This window comes from Terrapene carolina, unplaced genomic scaffold (genome assembly GCF_002925995.2).
Source record: "Terrapene carolina triunguis isolate 2854851 unplaced genomic scaffold, T_m_triunguis-2.0 Scaffold25049, whole genome shotgun sequence".
Taxonomy (NCBI): Eukaryota; Metazoa; Chordata; order Testudines; family Emydidae; genus Terrapene; species Terrapene triunguis.
Genome location: NW_020689400.1, coordinates 23,068 through 38,575, shown reverse-complemented (window position 1 = coordinate 38,575; position 15,508 = coordinate 23,068). Strand labels below are relative to the sequence as shown.

The window sequence follows — 15,508 nt, the reverse complement described above, 5'->3', positions numbered from 1 at the left end:
AGTCATATCTCTGACCACAGTCCTGCCTGTCTGGATGGGTCCCTCCAGAGCTGGGATGGGCAAATCCCCTCATGCAGCCCCCTCCCCACCCCCAACAGCTAGGATGGGGGACTCTGGAAAGTCTGGAGGATGCAGCCACATTAGAATTCGCCTCCCCCCTCCTCAGACACAATTGGTGGGGACAGAAATGAGGACACTCCAGGAGGGGGTTCATACAGGATTTCATGCAAGGCAAATGTCCTGCTTGGATTGGACTTAACTTTACAACCCCTGCAGTGAAGTGGACCTGAGTGGATGGCTGCCCATTAAATCAAACACTTTGCATCTTTCCCCATGTTAAATACATCTGAAGTGTTTTTAAACATTAGCCAAGCTAATTGTTTATCATTATCTGTATTTATTATTGCTGCACAATAAAGCCTCTAATCAGGTCTAACAAGTGCCCATGTGATCTAATAGATGACATAGTGCAGCAATGACTTCTATTGCCCATTGTGCTGGCACAGCGTCAGGTTTGTATAATTTTCGGTGGTGCCCAGAATGGGTCTAAGTCCCCTTCCCCTCCCCCTGCACCTGCTTTGTAAGCCGATCTATATTTTTTAAAATAATGTAAAAGTGGACTGGAAACAGTAAGCGTTTAACAGTTTCCCTCTATTCCACAATATCACTATAGTCAGAAAAATATATTCAACTAAGAACATCAAGTTTATTAATACTCTTTTGAATACGGAAACAACCCAGCACTCTTGGATCAATAACCCTCAAAAGCAAATATTTTCTAAAATTGAAACAAAATGTAGCCCCTTCTTTTGCGCTGTTCATCAGGAGGCAGCAAACACTTTTCATCGTTGTTCAGTGGGGGATGGGCTGTCCCGTAGCCAGCCTGGGGCAGGAGTGGTGACCAGGAAGGTCCAGGAAGACCCCTCTCTTCCATGGTGTTCAGTGCGGGGGAGCTGCCGTCCCGTGTGCACCTCTGCCTCTGCTGCTGCCCCTCACCATAGCCTCACTGGCGATAGGGGATGGGGCTGCCCCTTGCCAAGCGTGGTGCAGGAGTCGCGATTGCGGGTGTGGGGGCAGGGTATCATGAGTCCGACACTCACCCAAGTCCCAGCTGCTCAGGTCCTGAGTCCAGGAAGCCCCCTCGGCGTCGGAGTCAGCGCCTGGTGGGTGCCCGGGGTGAGGGGGCTGCCATCATATGTGCACCTCCTCTCCTCCCTCTTCTGGCATAGCAGTCGCCTCAGCCTGCCGCCGGTGATGGTCCCTTTGTTGTAGCCAGCAGCAGCAGCCGGTGAGGGAGTGCATTGCAGAGCAGCAGGAAAGCCACCCGCTGCCCAGGGTGCAGGCAGGGACATTCTGGGGGAGGCATGTGGGGGTGGCAGGCAGGGCTGTGGGAAACACCCAGCCCTGAACATTGGTGGAGCCAGGCCCCCGGGCCCTGAATATTGCTGGAGCATGGGCATCACAGGCCCTGCACAGTGTATTTATGCAAGTTTTCAGTTGCAGAAGTTTGGCCTGTATTTATTTACTTCTGAAAAACACCAAAAGTTAGATTCTGACTGTGTGGAGACATCAACTATTACAGAAACCACATTATAACATTTACTTTGCTTACTATGTATGGGATTATAACAAAAATGACATAGGGAAGATCCAAATGATAACTCTAGCCCAGGGGTCGGCAACCTTTCAGAAGTAGTGTGCCGAGTCTTCATTTATTCACTCTAATTTAAGGTTTCGCGTGCCAGTAATACATTTTAATGTTTTTAGAAGGTCTCTTTCTATAAGTCTATAATATATATGTAACCCTTCTGCCCATCTAAGTTGGCAGCAACAAGGGCCGGGTTCTGTATCTAGGGGTTCCGTTTCAATAATGCAATGCAAAACTGGCTCGAGCCCCCACCCAGTGACCTGGGACAATTACATACCACCCCCTGGGTGCCTCTAAGAGGCAATACTTCCCCTCTCGCAAGCACGGAGTCTGAGTGTAGCAGAAAATATTTAATAACATGAGGTAAACGACATCAGCATTAAATTGGAAAAAACACCACAAACAGGATTCATAACACAAACCATGAGCAAAAGGCCCACCCCAGCAAATTGGGCTGTGTCCTTTTCCTTTGGTTCTTGAATCTAGCAACCCAAAAATCACCCAGAGTCCCCAAAGTCCAACACCCCCAAAGTCTCTTGGGGCCAGCAACCACCCAAAGTCCCAAAAGTCCAACAACCCCCAAAGTCTCTGTCCCTGGTCAGTGCAGCCCCAGAGTAAAAGGGGGGCACACAGGGTGTTAAGGGGCACCTTACGTGATCCAAGGCCAGCCGGCCGTCTCTCCGTGGGGTTCCACCACAGCCTTCACCATGAGCCAGTCCACTTCCTGCCATCCCACAAACTGGTCTGCTCTACGAGCTGCTCTGCTCCGCTCACCGACCTGTGAGCCACTCCAGCCATCCCCGCAAACAGCTGCCGTTCCTTGGGCCGCTCCAACCGTCCCCACAAGGCTCCGCACTGCTCGCTGCTCCTCCAGTCTTCCCCGCAAATTGTTCCTCCAGCTGCTTAGCAATATAACTTCAGGCTCTCCCACTAGTTAACACAGCACTCAGTGATTTCAGCTCCTAGTAATTTCAGCTCATAGTAGGGGAGCCCCAGTGCTGGTGCACCATTGGCCCAAAGTGAATTCAGCTCAGCAGTCTGTAACTAGACTCCTAATGGAATCAAAGTTAGCTCTGACATTCAACAGTGGAAAGAGGAGGTGGTACAACTGTTGTTCAAGCCCACAAGGGGCACCATACCATCAGATACAAATACCCACCCCCATCCTCTCTCAATCCACTGGGTTTTGTAACCCATGCCCCTTGACAAGCAAGTGCTACTTAGGTAATGGTGAGTCCTTCTGTCATACAACAGTTCCACTGGCCTTGATTCACAGAATCAGGGTAACAAAACTTTATTCTTCCTGCCCCAATAACAGAGAAACTGGGGATCCCACACCAGCCAAAGTAACCACTCTCAGTTGCTGTTATTTCATGCCAGGCGGGTGGGTGTGCCTATGCAAACAAGATCAGCCCCTGGAGTTCTTTTCCACACTCGCCATAATTCACCACCAGATGTCAGGGTAGAGCTCATCCTGACTCTGCTTACATATAACTGAACTATTGTTGTATGTAAAGTAAATAACGTTTTTAAAATGTTTAAGCTGCTTCATTTAAAATTAAATTAAAATGCAGAGCCCCCCGGACCAGTGGCCAGGACCCAGGCAGTGTGAGTGCCACTGAAAACCAGCTCGCGTGCTGCCTTCGGCACACGTGCCATAGGTTGCCTGCCCCTGCTCTAGCCCGTGTTCTTGCACATAGGTTGTTAAACCCTGGGAATTGCTGAGAGCAGATTTAATCGGGCTCTATCCAGTATCACAGAAATGATACCAACGTGTCCTGACAGTTACAGATGATTTTTCTAAATAGGTAGAAGAATTTCCACTTAGATCTATGACAGCACATGAGGTGGAGAAGAAAACATGTAAACTTATATATCGACATGGCTGTGCAGAGCAGATACTGGCAGATCTGGGTTCTGAATTGAATAATGAGATAACAGTTTACATGTGGTATTATTTTCACTAAAGGGTGAATTACACAAGCATGGGGGGGAGAGATAGCTTGGTGGTTTGAGCATTGGCCTGCTAAACCCAGGGTTGAGAGTTCAATCCTTGAGGGGGCCATTTAGGAATCTGGGGCAAAAATCTGTCTGGGGATTGGTCTTGCTTTGAGCAGGGGGTTGGACTAGATGACCTCCTGAGGTCCCTCCCAACCCTGATATTCTATGACAGGGGGCTGTTAGCAGCTACAAACTGAGCCCTTTGGAAGCCAGCACTGGGTGCAGTGAGAGTAGCAGGGACTGAGTAGTTTGGGTTTGGAAGGGGTAGAGGGGATCACTTGAGCCTGAGGAGGTCAGTAGCTCAGCGCTGAGAAGAAAGCAGCAGTATAAAAGTCTGGAGCAGGAAGGGGGCTCTTCATAACTGCTGCTATGTTGGGATGCACCATAAAAAGTCATAAAGACACTTGGTGGAGGTTCCCTGGCAGACTGCCTGCTGCTTAATTCACAAAGAGGTCTGCCAGCCAGGGGTTGCAGGAAGTGATGGGGGAGCCCATTCATAGTTAGAAATTTAATTTTGAACATTGCCTGCAATCTCTTCATAACACTTCATGCTGTAAATTGTGAGTGACAACACATTTTTATGTCTTGTCAGATAATAAAAAACATGTTGTATATTGACCTATTTGCCAACATATTTCCCCATGTAATAAAACAATAAGATTGAATAAGAAACCAGAGTAATTACACATAATTCAGTGAGAAATAGGGAAAGGAACACAGGTGTTTCTTAAGGAAATTTTAGGGGGAAATTATCTATTTTTAGATTAAAATTTCCCTGTTAAAAACTAGGAAAAACACATTGCTTCAGCAGCCCATGCCACCTAGACAGCAGCAGACTGGATAAAAACCACAAATAAATCAATCTTTGAGCAGGGGGGTTGGACTAGATACCTCCTGAGGTCTCTTACAACCCCGATATTCTATGATTCTATGAATCAAAAGATAATTTCAGGGTATTTATTTTCAAATAATCAAGTTAAGTTTGGGGCACACTGCCATGAATGGCACATTGTGAATAAATCTTCAGACTGAATTATTACATTGAAAATGTTCATAACACCTCATGTTTAAAAAAGTAGTCCTAGCAAAGCCATGTGATGTACCTCCCCTCCTACACTGCTCAGCTAGCTCTTTACGAAATTAGGTTCAGTTGCTAATTTAAAGGAATTAGACCAATCGGTCACTATTGTTACAGAGCATTCCAGAAGGTGGTGGACAGAACCCAGAGGAATTGTGAAGAATTTCCTGGAGCAACTTTCTTTTCTTTGTACTCTAAACCTCACATGACAACAAAAATGTCACCCTTTCAACTGATTTATGGCTGAGAAGAAAGGTTTCCCAATAAAGCTTCACCAAATTTCATGTTATGTGTCATTATATGCCAGGGTCTTTAATATAATTAAGTTAATTTCTGGTGATTCAGTAAAGGAATACCACCCCTTCTCTATTTCTTTATCAAACTACATTTGTTGTGTCCTTATAACCAAGAACATGAAGAGCCCGGCAGTATATTGAAATCAACAGTGGACACTGACAATACATTGCCTGCAAATAATATTTATAAATAAAAATAAATTAAAAAATGGGGATTGTAGAAGAGATTACACGTGTGTAGTTGTGATGTTTATGACACATGTACAGCGTCACTGAACAACCCAGCCTGACAATTTAATAGTTTATTTTGTTAAGATAAATATTTTGGATTTCTTGCAATTCCACAGTTGAAATACAAATGATGTTATTTAGAGAAATTAAATTTCAATATAGATTTGAGGGAAGAATCAAAAAATAAATGTAAATACTACCATTTCTAAAAATATGTTTAGATGCTTGTTTTTGAAATGCGGTTGAAATGTAAATGAAAATATTCTTGTATTTATACCTTGTTATAAAATAGTTTCTAAATTAGAATAATCTTTTTCTTTCATATTTTACATTGAGATTTCACAGGGGTAGAAAATTCTGACAGATGTGAATGACCCCATCCACCACCACCTGCTACCCCTGGGGCAGCGGACGGGGAAAGTTGAGGGCTGGGGGTTGCCAGGTGTCTGGTTTCCGACTGGAACCTCCAGTTGAAAAGGGAAACTGGCAGCGTCCGGTCAGCACAAAAAGTCCAGTTGCTGCAGTAACTGGCCTGCAGCACTGGGGGAGGGGAGGGTGGGAAGAGCAGCGGTGCTGGGATGGGACAGTTTGTGCCGTGGGTGTCGCTGTCAAGGACCGAGATTCCCTCCGGCCTGAGCTGGGACCGGGCAGATTATCAGGGGCGCCACATTTGTACCCCCAGCGCTGACACCAGGACAGAAGAAAGGGCGGAGCGTCCCGGAGAAGGTATTGGTGAAAGTGAAGAGATGGGACCTGTCAGTCACATTGTAAAATGAGACCTCGCCCGCTTCATAGTCCAGGAAAATCCCCACCCGGCTGGGCCTGACGCTCACGGGGAGGAGGGTCGGGGGGGAGGTGAAGGCCTTGTATTCCCCTTTCCTCAGCCACATGGCCCAGAATCCATTCCCAGGTGAATATGAGCTTTCCCCCTTCCTGTTCACAGATTCCCTACAAACCCCCAGAGTCCATCTAGTCTTGTCTCCCACCTCCACCTCCCAGTAACGCCTCCCGCCCGTGAACCCCTCAGCACCCAGAACTTCAGGGTATGTATCAAATCTCTCAGGGTTGTTGGGCAGATCCTGTTGTGTGTCTCCGAATCGCACACGTTTCCGATCCTCAGACAGGACGAGCCAGGGATTTGCTGTATCTGGATCCAGAGTCACGTCCACTGGGGAGAGAGTCACAGAGTCAGTGTCGGGAAGGGGCTGGTCACTGGGATCAAAGGGAAATTAACCTGCATCCCTGTTAATCACTGATTGGGGGGTTGTTGCCCGAGGGGAGTCAGGGCCCCATCTGCTCATGAGAGTGAACTTGAGGGGAACGACAGGAGCATGGGGGGGCAGGTGGCAAAGTGTGGTTGGGGAAGGTGAGGGCAAGAGAGTAATGGGGAGGGGTCAGGTTGATGCTGGGAGAGGAAAGGGGAGGGGCAAAGACAAGTAAGGGGAGGGGCAGACACAAGAGCAATGGGGGTGGGGCAAGGGAAGGAGCAGGCACCAGGAGTGGGGGGAGAAGGGCAGGGCAGGTTCCAGGGGGTCAGGGGAGGGCAGGGCTGCCCAGAAGATTTAGGGGACCTGGGGCACAGCAATTTCGGGGGCCCCTTCCATAAAAAAAAGTTGCAATACTATAGTAACATGTATTTGGAAATGTAAAAAATAACCAGTGAAATACATTCAAAAATTAATGTTTAATAATTTGAGAATACACAAAGTACATTATTTAAAAACATTAAATGCTTTACTGGTATGTATACATTTGCAATTACATAATGGGCTGTCGCTGGATGATGGTGCTGGTTGGTGCCAATGGGCTGTCACTGCCTGGGGGTGGCGCTGCTGTTGCCCAGGGCTGGGTGGGGAGCTGGGCTCTGAGTCAGGGGGTGCCCGGCTCACAGGGTCTGGGCTCAGGGCTGTGGGGGGGATGGGGTCAGGGGGGTGTCCAGCTCAGGGGGGCTGGGCTCGGAGCTGGGGGTCAGGGCTGTGGGGGGATGTGGTCGGGAGGTGCCCGGTCCCAGCCCCCTTACCATGCCACTTACCCCCGCCTCCCCCCTCTCCCAGAGCTTCATCGCACCACGTCCAGGAGCGGCCCTGGACAGCGCTGCAGCGCTGTGGCTCCAGTGGGGCCTGAGCTCCCACCCCTACCCCCTTACCACGTGGCTCCGAGCGGGAGGAGCTCAGGCCCCGCTGGAGCCACGCCGCTTGCTGCAGCGCTGTCCGGGGCCGCTCCTGGACATGGTGTGCTGAGGTGCCGGGGGATGGGGGAAAGCGGGGGTGAAGGGGAGCCACCGACATTCTCGTGGGGGCCCCTGCGGGGCCCAGGGCCTGGGGCAAATTGCCCCACTTGCTCCCCCCGGGTGGCCCTGGGGGAGGGGTGGGCACCAAGAAAAATGGGACAGACCCCAGCAGGCACAGGGAAGCAAAGGAAGGGGCAGGTAGCAGGGGGAAAGGGGGGTGTAAGGGAATGGGGGGGCTCCAAGGGGCAGTAGAAATGAGGAAAGGGCTGGACTCCAGAGGGGCAGGTGGGAGTCAAGGGGAGGGTCAGGTGCCAGGGGTGGGGGGATGAGGAGTGGGGCAGGCACCTGGAGCATGGGGTGTGGGGAAGGGAACAGGCAGGCACCAGGGGGACAGAGTAAGGCAGGAACCTGGGGGAGAGGAGGTGGCTAGGTCAGGAACGGTCACTGGAGGGCAGAGCAGAGAGGAGGGGCTGGTGTCAGGGAACAGAGTGGGGTGAGCCGCGGAATGGAAGAGGAGGGGCAGGTACCAGGGGGTACAGGGTGGATGAGGGGAGGGACTGGTGCCTAGGGGAAGAGAGGGGAGGAGTGAGAACCAGGGGGCCAAAGGGGGGTAAGAGAAGGGGAACTGGGGCACAGAGGGGGGCAGAGGGAAGGGGGTTGCACCAGCTGACACAAGGTGTGAGTGGAGGGGCAGGCACCAGGGAGACAGAGGGGGTTAAAAAGGAGGGGTTGGCACCAGGGGGCTAGAGGGGAGCGAGGGAAGGGGCATGAGGTGGGCAAAGGAGGGGATGGGGGAAAGGCGCAGGTGACCAGGGGACAAAGGCTTTGAGGGGTGGGGCAGGCACCAGAGGGGAATAGGGGGAGTGAGGGGAGGGGTGGGCACCAAGAGGGAGATGGTGGGAAGGGGCAGACCCCAGGAGGGTTAAGGGGTTCGAGCAGAGGGACAGACACAAGGAGGGTGGGGGGCAGAGTGGGGGTGAGGGAGCAGGTGAGCATGAGGGGGCAGAGAGAGGAGTGTGGAAAAGCGCAGGCACTAGAAGGACAGAGGGGTGTGAAGGGAGGTGTGGGTACCAGGGGGGCCAAGGGAACATGAGGGAAGAAGTAGGCACCAGAGCACAGGGGGTGAGGGAAGGAGCTTGTGCCAGGGGGCAAGGGTAGGGGAGGTAGTCTGTGTGGGAGAAGGAAGAGGCAGGCACCTGGGGGCAGAGTGGGGGAGAGGCGGGCACTGGGGGGGGGGACAGTCGTGGGGTGTGGAATGGGGCAGGCACCAGGGCCAACAAGGGGAAGGGGAGGGGAAGGCAGGAGGGGGTAGAGGGGACAAGGGAAGGGGTGGGTTCCAAAGGGGTAGGACAGGTGCCAGGGGGACTAAAGGGGAGGGAAAGGAAGGGGAAGGCAAAAGGAGGGAAAGGGGAAGGGCAGGAGTGGGTGCCAGGGGCAGAGGGGAGGGCATCCAGTGGGGCAGAGGGGGGTGGGCACCAGGCAGGAAGGGGGCAAAGGGAGGGGCAGGTGCCAGGGGGATTGAGTGGGGGTGAGCAGGGGGCATACAAAAGGAGGGCGGCGGGGAGGGGCTGGCACCAGTGGGGCAGAGGGACGGGTGAGTAGACGGGAGGACTCCAGAGGGGCAAAGGGGATCAGAATGGGGCTAGAAGAGGGGTGGGCACAGGGGCCGAGGGGAGGGATAGGGGTGAGGGGATGAGGAGAAGGGCGGGACCCAGGAGAGCAGAGGAGGGTGGGGTGGGAATCGGGGGTGAGGGCAGTGGCAGGCACAGGGGGGCAGATGGGGGCAACGTGAGGGTGGGAGACATGGGATCAGAGGGGGAAAAGGGAGAGGGGGATGCCAGGTGGCCAGGCTGCCAACACGGGGGGGGACAAAGGGAGCAACTGCCCAGAGGCCCAGGAGATGTAAAAAGCCCTGGGGGGCCCCCGGCCGCCGCCACCAGAGCTGCGGGGCTAAGGCAGGCTTCCTGCCCATCAGCGCAGCACGCCACTCCCAGAAGTGGCCGGCGGAACGACATGTTCCTGTGGCCCCTGGGGTGGGGGGTCTCCACGCACTGCCCCCGCCCCGAGCACCAATTCCGCAGCTCCCATTGGCCAGGAACTGCAGCTAATGGGAGCAGCAGGCAGCAGTTCATGGTGACCCTCTGGCCCACTCGTCTTGGAGCCGCTGCCAGAGGCGTGTGCTGGCCACTTTCAGGAGCCGCTCGAGGTAAGCGCCGACCCCCTGACTCCCTCCAGTATCCCAACTGCCTGCCCTAGCCTAGAGTCTGCACCCCTTCCCAGAGCCTACACCCTGCACCCACACTCCCTCCCATAGCCTGCACCCCCTCCTGCAGCCAAACTCCCTCCCAGAGCCCATACCCATCCCGCACCCAAGCTACTTCCCAGATCCCAACCCACACCCAGGGGCATGTGCCAGGGAGACAAAGCGGGGGGACAGGGGCAGAGGCCAAGGGCAGCAGAAATGGGTTGAAACGAGGGGGTGGGGCGCAGTGGAAGGTGGGAGGATAGAGGTAGGGGCCAGGTGAGCACAGGGGTGAGGGAAGGGTAAGGGAGGGGCAGGTGCCCTGGGTGTAGAGGGGTGAAGGGGGCAGGCCCCAGGAAATCTCTGTTGGTCTGGGGCCATGTGTGGTTGGTTTGTTACTAAGAGGTCGGTGCAATCCTAACACACAGAACAAACTCACAATAATCAGATAATCAAATCTCTCAGGATTGTCAGGCAGATCCTGGCGTGTGTCTCTGCATCTCACCTGTTTCTGATCCTCAGACAGGAGCCTGCCCCCTCCATCTGGGGGCCAGTCCCAGTTCACACTCACGCAGCACGTCAGCATTAGGGGTTTGCAGTGGGGCATTGACATGGCTGAGACACTGCTGTGCCAGGGGCCGTAACCCCTCCCCTCACTGGGGTTATGGATCAATAATTACAGGGTCACTGGAGCAGGGGAGCTGGACTCTGGGCTCCCAGGTGGGGATCAACCCACTGGGCCACAGAGTCATTCTCACTCCCACGCTCTGGCCCACTGCCCATGGCAGTGTTTGGACACAGGGGGATGTCTTCAGCAGGAGAGATTGAGGGAGCCTCAGATCAGACACCTGGAGCCCAGCGGTTCCAGCCCTCACCTGAGGTGGGGAGACCCACATTCCAATTCCTGCCCCACATCACGTGGGGGGATTGAACCTGGGACTCCTGACTGAGGGCCCAGTCACTGGGCTAAAGGCTAGAAGGGAAGCGGCAGGTGGCACCTTTTTCTGTTCATTGAAACTATTCAGAAAACTCAACATGAATTGGCAAGTAGTTTCAATCGACCTGAAATATAATTTTTCTGCAAACAAACTATTTGCACCCAAATTTCACTCAGCTCCACTGCAAACCTGTCTGAGCAACTTAGGAGCCCAAATCCCAGTGACTTGCAGTGAGTGACTGTCAACATCCCCAGAAACACACAGTTACGGGCAGGCCAGACTCAGGACATCAGCTATGAAACACTCCAGAGCTGCTGTTTAATTTGCCCTGGGTAGAAATATTCCCCCTGGACCCCTGATCTCACGTCACCCCACAAATCAGGCTGAAAATGGAGACTCGGCTCCAGCCTGAACTCTCTGCCCCAGAGCGATTTGTCCCATGGATGCTGCTAGTGGCACAGACCCTCTGCAGCTGCACCTGGGCGTCTCCCAGAGCAGATAATGGTCACAGAGACCGTCTCAGAGCCTCAGGGGCTCAGGTGTCTCCATCTAACGACTACACCAGCCACCCCCTTCGCTCTCATTAACCAGCCCTGGGTCAGACACGCTGGGAACTTTCACACCCAGACTCTGGAGACACTTTGGGTTCATCAACACAGCCCGTGGCAGAGAGTCTCAGAATGGATTGGACAGATTCAGGCTTGCGGGGTGCCCTCTTTGGCACTAAAAGTAGCTGTGTAGACGTTCAGCCTCAGGCTGGAGCTCAGGCTCTGAAGCCCAGGGTGCAGCCGGGTCTGCCCCTCACAGCGCAAGCAGGGACATTGTCTATGTCCACATCCTCTTCACCCCATTCCTGGGACGGGGAACAGCAGTCCCAGGGCCCCTCCCTTCACCCCCCAGGGCAGGGGAGCAAGAGCCCTCCTGGGCAGTGGGGCCTCCCAGCACCGATTCCTGAGTCAGCGTGAAAGTGTCTCCACCCGGAGAGCTCTGCGCACCCGGCAAACACACAGATGTGCATAGGCGCCGAATCAGTGGGTGCTCCAGGGCTGGATCACACACTGGCAGCCCTGCCAATCAGCTTCTCCCCCTCCACCCAGCACCTCCACCATGGCCCCCATGGTGGCCCTTACTCACCCCCTCCCCCCTCAGGAGGGGGTCAGTGAGTTCAGTGCTGGGGGTACGAGTTGGATTTACACCCCGGCTGCTGGAGCTCTGAGTATGGAGGGTACGAGGATGTCACAGCAGCCGTGTGAGCCCTCCACTGTCCTGCCAACATGGCTCAGCCCTGACACCTGCTGGAGCCTCTCCCTGGGGAGAAATCATCCCTGCAACCTGTTCAGGCCTTGGCCTCCCTGCGGAGGTGGCCGGTGAGGCTGCTGTTAAGGTGAGTTACGATGTGAGCCTGTCCGCTGGCAACCGGACTCTCAGCCTGGGCTGGGATCGGTGACTGGGGAGTGAAATGCCCCAGCTGCCCTCACTGCTGCCCTGAGCCGCCCCAGCCATTCAGTGTGATAACAGTGATGCTCACACATGGTGACACTCCCAGTGCCCCCAGCGAGCAGGGCAAGGGCCTGTCCAAGGAGCAATGGGCGCAATCTGCAGCAAGGAAGACTGAGGCTGGAGATGAGGAAACACTTTGTAACTCTCAGGGCAGTGATGCTCTGGACCCGGCTCCAAGGGAGGTTGTAGGATCCCCGTCACTGGAGGTTTGTAAGAAGTGGACAAACTCCTGCCACTCGAGGTCCCTTCCAGCCCTGCATTGCCATGAGTCTAGGTGACAGCTGTTCTGGGCTGGGCCCAGGGCCCTGGGGGCTCTAAGCGTGGTGTGGGGCACGTGGGGGAGTTAACACAGTTAGTGACCCTGGCAGCTCAGTGTCCCTGCCAGTGGCCTGGGCTGGTAGGTGTCTGGCTGCCTGTACCCGGCTCAGCTGGGTTTTACTGTGCTGTGTGGACAGGACCTAGGGTTGCCACCTGTCCAGGTTTCCCACAATCGTCCCTTTGTTCAGGTCACTGTCCTGGGAAATCTGTGAGTCTGCCCAGGACATTACTAATCCTGGGTGTGTCAGTGGCTGTAGCAGGGGGGCTGCGGGGTGGCAGTGCCTGCACAGCTCTGGGTCCAAAGAGTCTGGGAGCTGCAGGGATGGGGCAGCTTGAGAGCAGCAAGTGAGAAGGGGAGCTCGGGGCCAGTAGGGCTTCTTTACACCACGCAGGTACCGGATGTGGGGGGTCACTACCGGGGGTGGGAGGGGAGTAGATCTGGCACCGTGTCCTGCTTGGCAAGGTTGGTGCCTGGCACAGCCCCAGGAACAAGAGCCCATGGGGGCTGGTGCCCTCTCCCAGGGGTGGGATAGGGACACAGTTCCTGGGGTGGGATGGTGAGGGGACAGGTGGTGTATACGGAGCAGGAAGATGTCCTGGATTTTTTGCACCTCAGAGGTGGCGACCCTAACAGGACCCCCAGTGGTGTTTGTGTAACTGCCCTGGAGTCCCTCACCCCAGCTCTATGCGGTAGGATACCCCAGAGTGCATGTACCTCTGGGCCACTGGTGCTGCAATGTGTGTCTGATCCCTGTTAGAGCTGCCCAGACTCTCCCAGCATGCACAGGGCGCACAGACGGTCAGGCACCAGGCTGGGAGCAAACACACACACACAGCTCAGCCACAGCTGTGAGGCAGAAAAGCTGCTGCGTGGGCACAATTTGTTGTAACTTGGTCAGGTGAGTGTCACAAGCTGGTTATAAAAACGTGTCTGCCCCTGCAGTGGGGACAGGGCCTCCCTCCCCCCAAATCCAGGGGACACTGAACAGCTCCTGCCTGGTCCTGTTACACTAGAAGGAAATTGTGGCTAAAGCCTGATCTGATCCTGCTGCTGGGAAGAGAGAGCTTGGCAGTTCAGTTCAATTATGGCCAGATAAGAATGTCCATCCTGCAGAGCCCAGGTACCGCCCTGGAAAGGTGACACCAGGGGCCAGCATTTCATCACTAATCAGCCCTTTCCCAAAGGGAGCATGTCCCTGCTCTGCAATAAACCTGGGTTTTGTCTGTCCCTTTCCATCTGCCCCCGGTGACATTGCTGTTTCTAGCCTATTGAATGTCATAGGAAAATGCTCTGTGCAGGGAAAGGAGCAGAGAGCTCTCAGGGAGAGGTGGGTCTCACCATGGATAAAACATCAGTGATATGTACAGTACCTGCATAGATCTGGGCACGTCTCCACCCTGCAACCAAACACAGACAGAGGGGTGAGAATTCCCCTGAACACCGACATGCTGAGCAGGAGACAATGTCACACAGGGTGATACAGGGGGGAATGGAACTTACTGAGCTCAGCCTGGAGTTTGTCTAAAAATAAAACAAAGTGAAGTGAGTCAAAAAGACTTTAAAGCAAGGAAGTTAAATCCTTAGATTCAGCCTGGAGGCTACATCAGCAGCCAGACACCTACAATCCCTGAGCAGCAAATGAATTAGCAAGGGGAGAAATATTGTAACCCCACCCGGCCAGGCACAAGAGGTTGTTAGAGCCAAACAGGGATCCCTGAGCAAGTGGAAAATATTAACGCTGTGAAGCCAGCAGAAAGGAGCATGCAATACATCAGGTGAAGTGCATGATGGGAATTACGAGGCTAAAATGGAATTAGAAGAGTGAACAGCCAGAGATCTAAAACAAATTCCAGAGAATTATTTCAATCCAGCAAAATCAGGAAGCCTGTGAGAGAATCGATGGGTCCCCTGGATCAGCAGGGGGAAAAGGAGCAATTGGGGAGGGTAAGGACAATGCTGAGAGACTGACTCATTTCTTTGCATCAGTTTTCACCACAGAGAATGTTGGGGAGAGACCTGCCCTGGAGCTGCTCTGTTCAGGAAATGAATATCAGGGATTGAGGTGTGAAGACGAGATATTGGAACAACTGATAAGTTAAAGAGCCAGCAGCCACCAAGAGCAGCGTAGATCCCTGCCAAGTGCCAAACGCCCAAGAGTTCGGAAATGACGTCAGAGCGATATGGCTGAGCTGCTAATGATAATATGCATCTCTCATTAAAATCAGCTCCTGTTCTGGAGATTCAGCGGGTTGGGAATGTTGTACCCAGCTTTACAAATTTGTCCGGAGTAATTCTGAGAGTTACAGCCCAGTGAGCCTTACGTCAGTGCCTGGTAAACTGGCTGAAACAAGAACTAAACCAGAATTCTAAATGAGCTGTATGAGAATGATGGGAACAAACCCAACTAGCACAGCTGGAAAAGTAAACTGTGGGTATGTCTACACTTAAACCCCTACAGCAGTGCAACTGCACCACTGTTGCTGTGGGGCGTCAGCATAGACACTCCCTACGCTGAGGAGAGGGATTCTCCCATCGTCACAGGTAACCCACCTCCCCCAGAGTCAGTAGCTAGGTTGATTCTTCCGTCGACCTAGCTCTGTCTACACCAGGGGTTAGCTTGGTAAATATAAACTACATCTCTCAGGGGTGTGGATTCACACTCCTGAAAAACTTAATTATACCAATATAAATTCCTAGAATAGACTAGGCTTGTGTCTCACTAATCTATTAAAATGTCAGTGAGTATGTCAGTACAGTATGGCCCAAAGGAGAACCCAATGGCATAATTGATGTGGACTTTCAAAGTCTTTGAAAAAGTTCCTCACAAAAGGTTGTTAAGGAAACTTATGTCTGCAAAACTTATGTCACTTAGGGTATGTCTACACTACGAGGGTAATTCGATTTTACTTAAATCGAATATGTGTAATCGATATTGCAAAGTCGAACGTGTGTGTCCACACCAAGGAGAGTAATTCGATTTTGTGAGTCCACACTAACGGGGCGAGCGTCGATATTGGAAGCGGTG

General features: G+C 53.2%; 1 protein-coding gene across 1 annotated transcript in view; it reads right to left on the bottom strand.

Annotated features, from left to right (window-relative positions):
* Window positions 1-5,862: 5,862 nt before the first annotated feature.
* The window catches only part of LOC112124708 (E3 ubiquitin-protein ligase TRIM21-like), a 26,527-nt gene continuing 16,881 nt past the window's right edge, over window positions 5,863-15,508 (bottom strand). The window contains exons 4-5 of the mRNA XM_026662258.1: window positions 13,854-13,880; window positions 5,863-6,422 (exon numbers count right to left, since the gene is read on the bottom strand). Of these exons, the coding sequence (XP_026518043.1) occupies window positions 5,863-6,422; window positions 13,854-13,880 (587 nt within the window). The remainder of the gene's footprint in view (window positions 6,423-13,853; window positions 13,881-15,508) is intronic.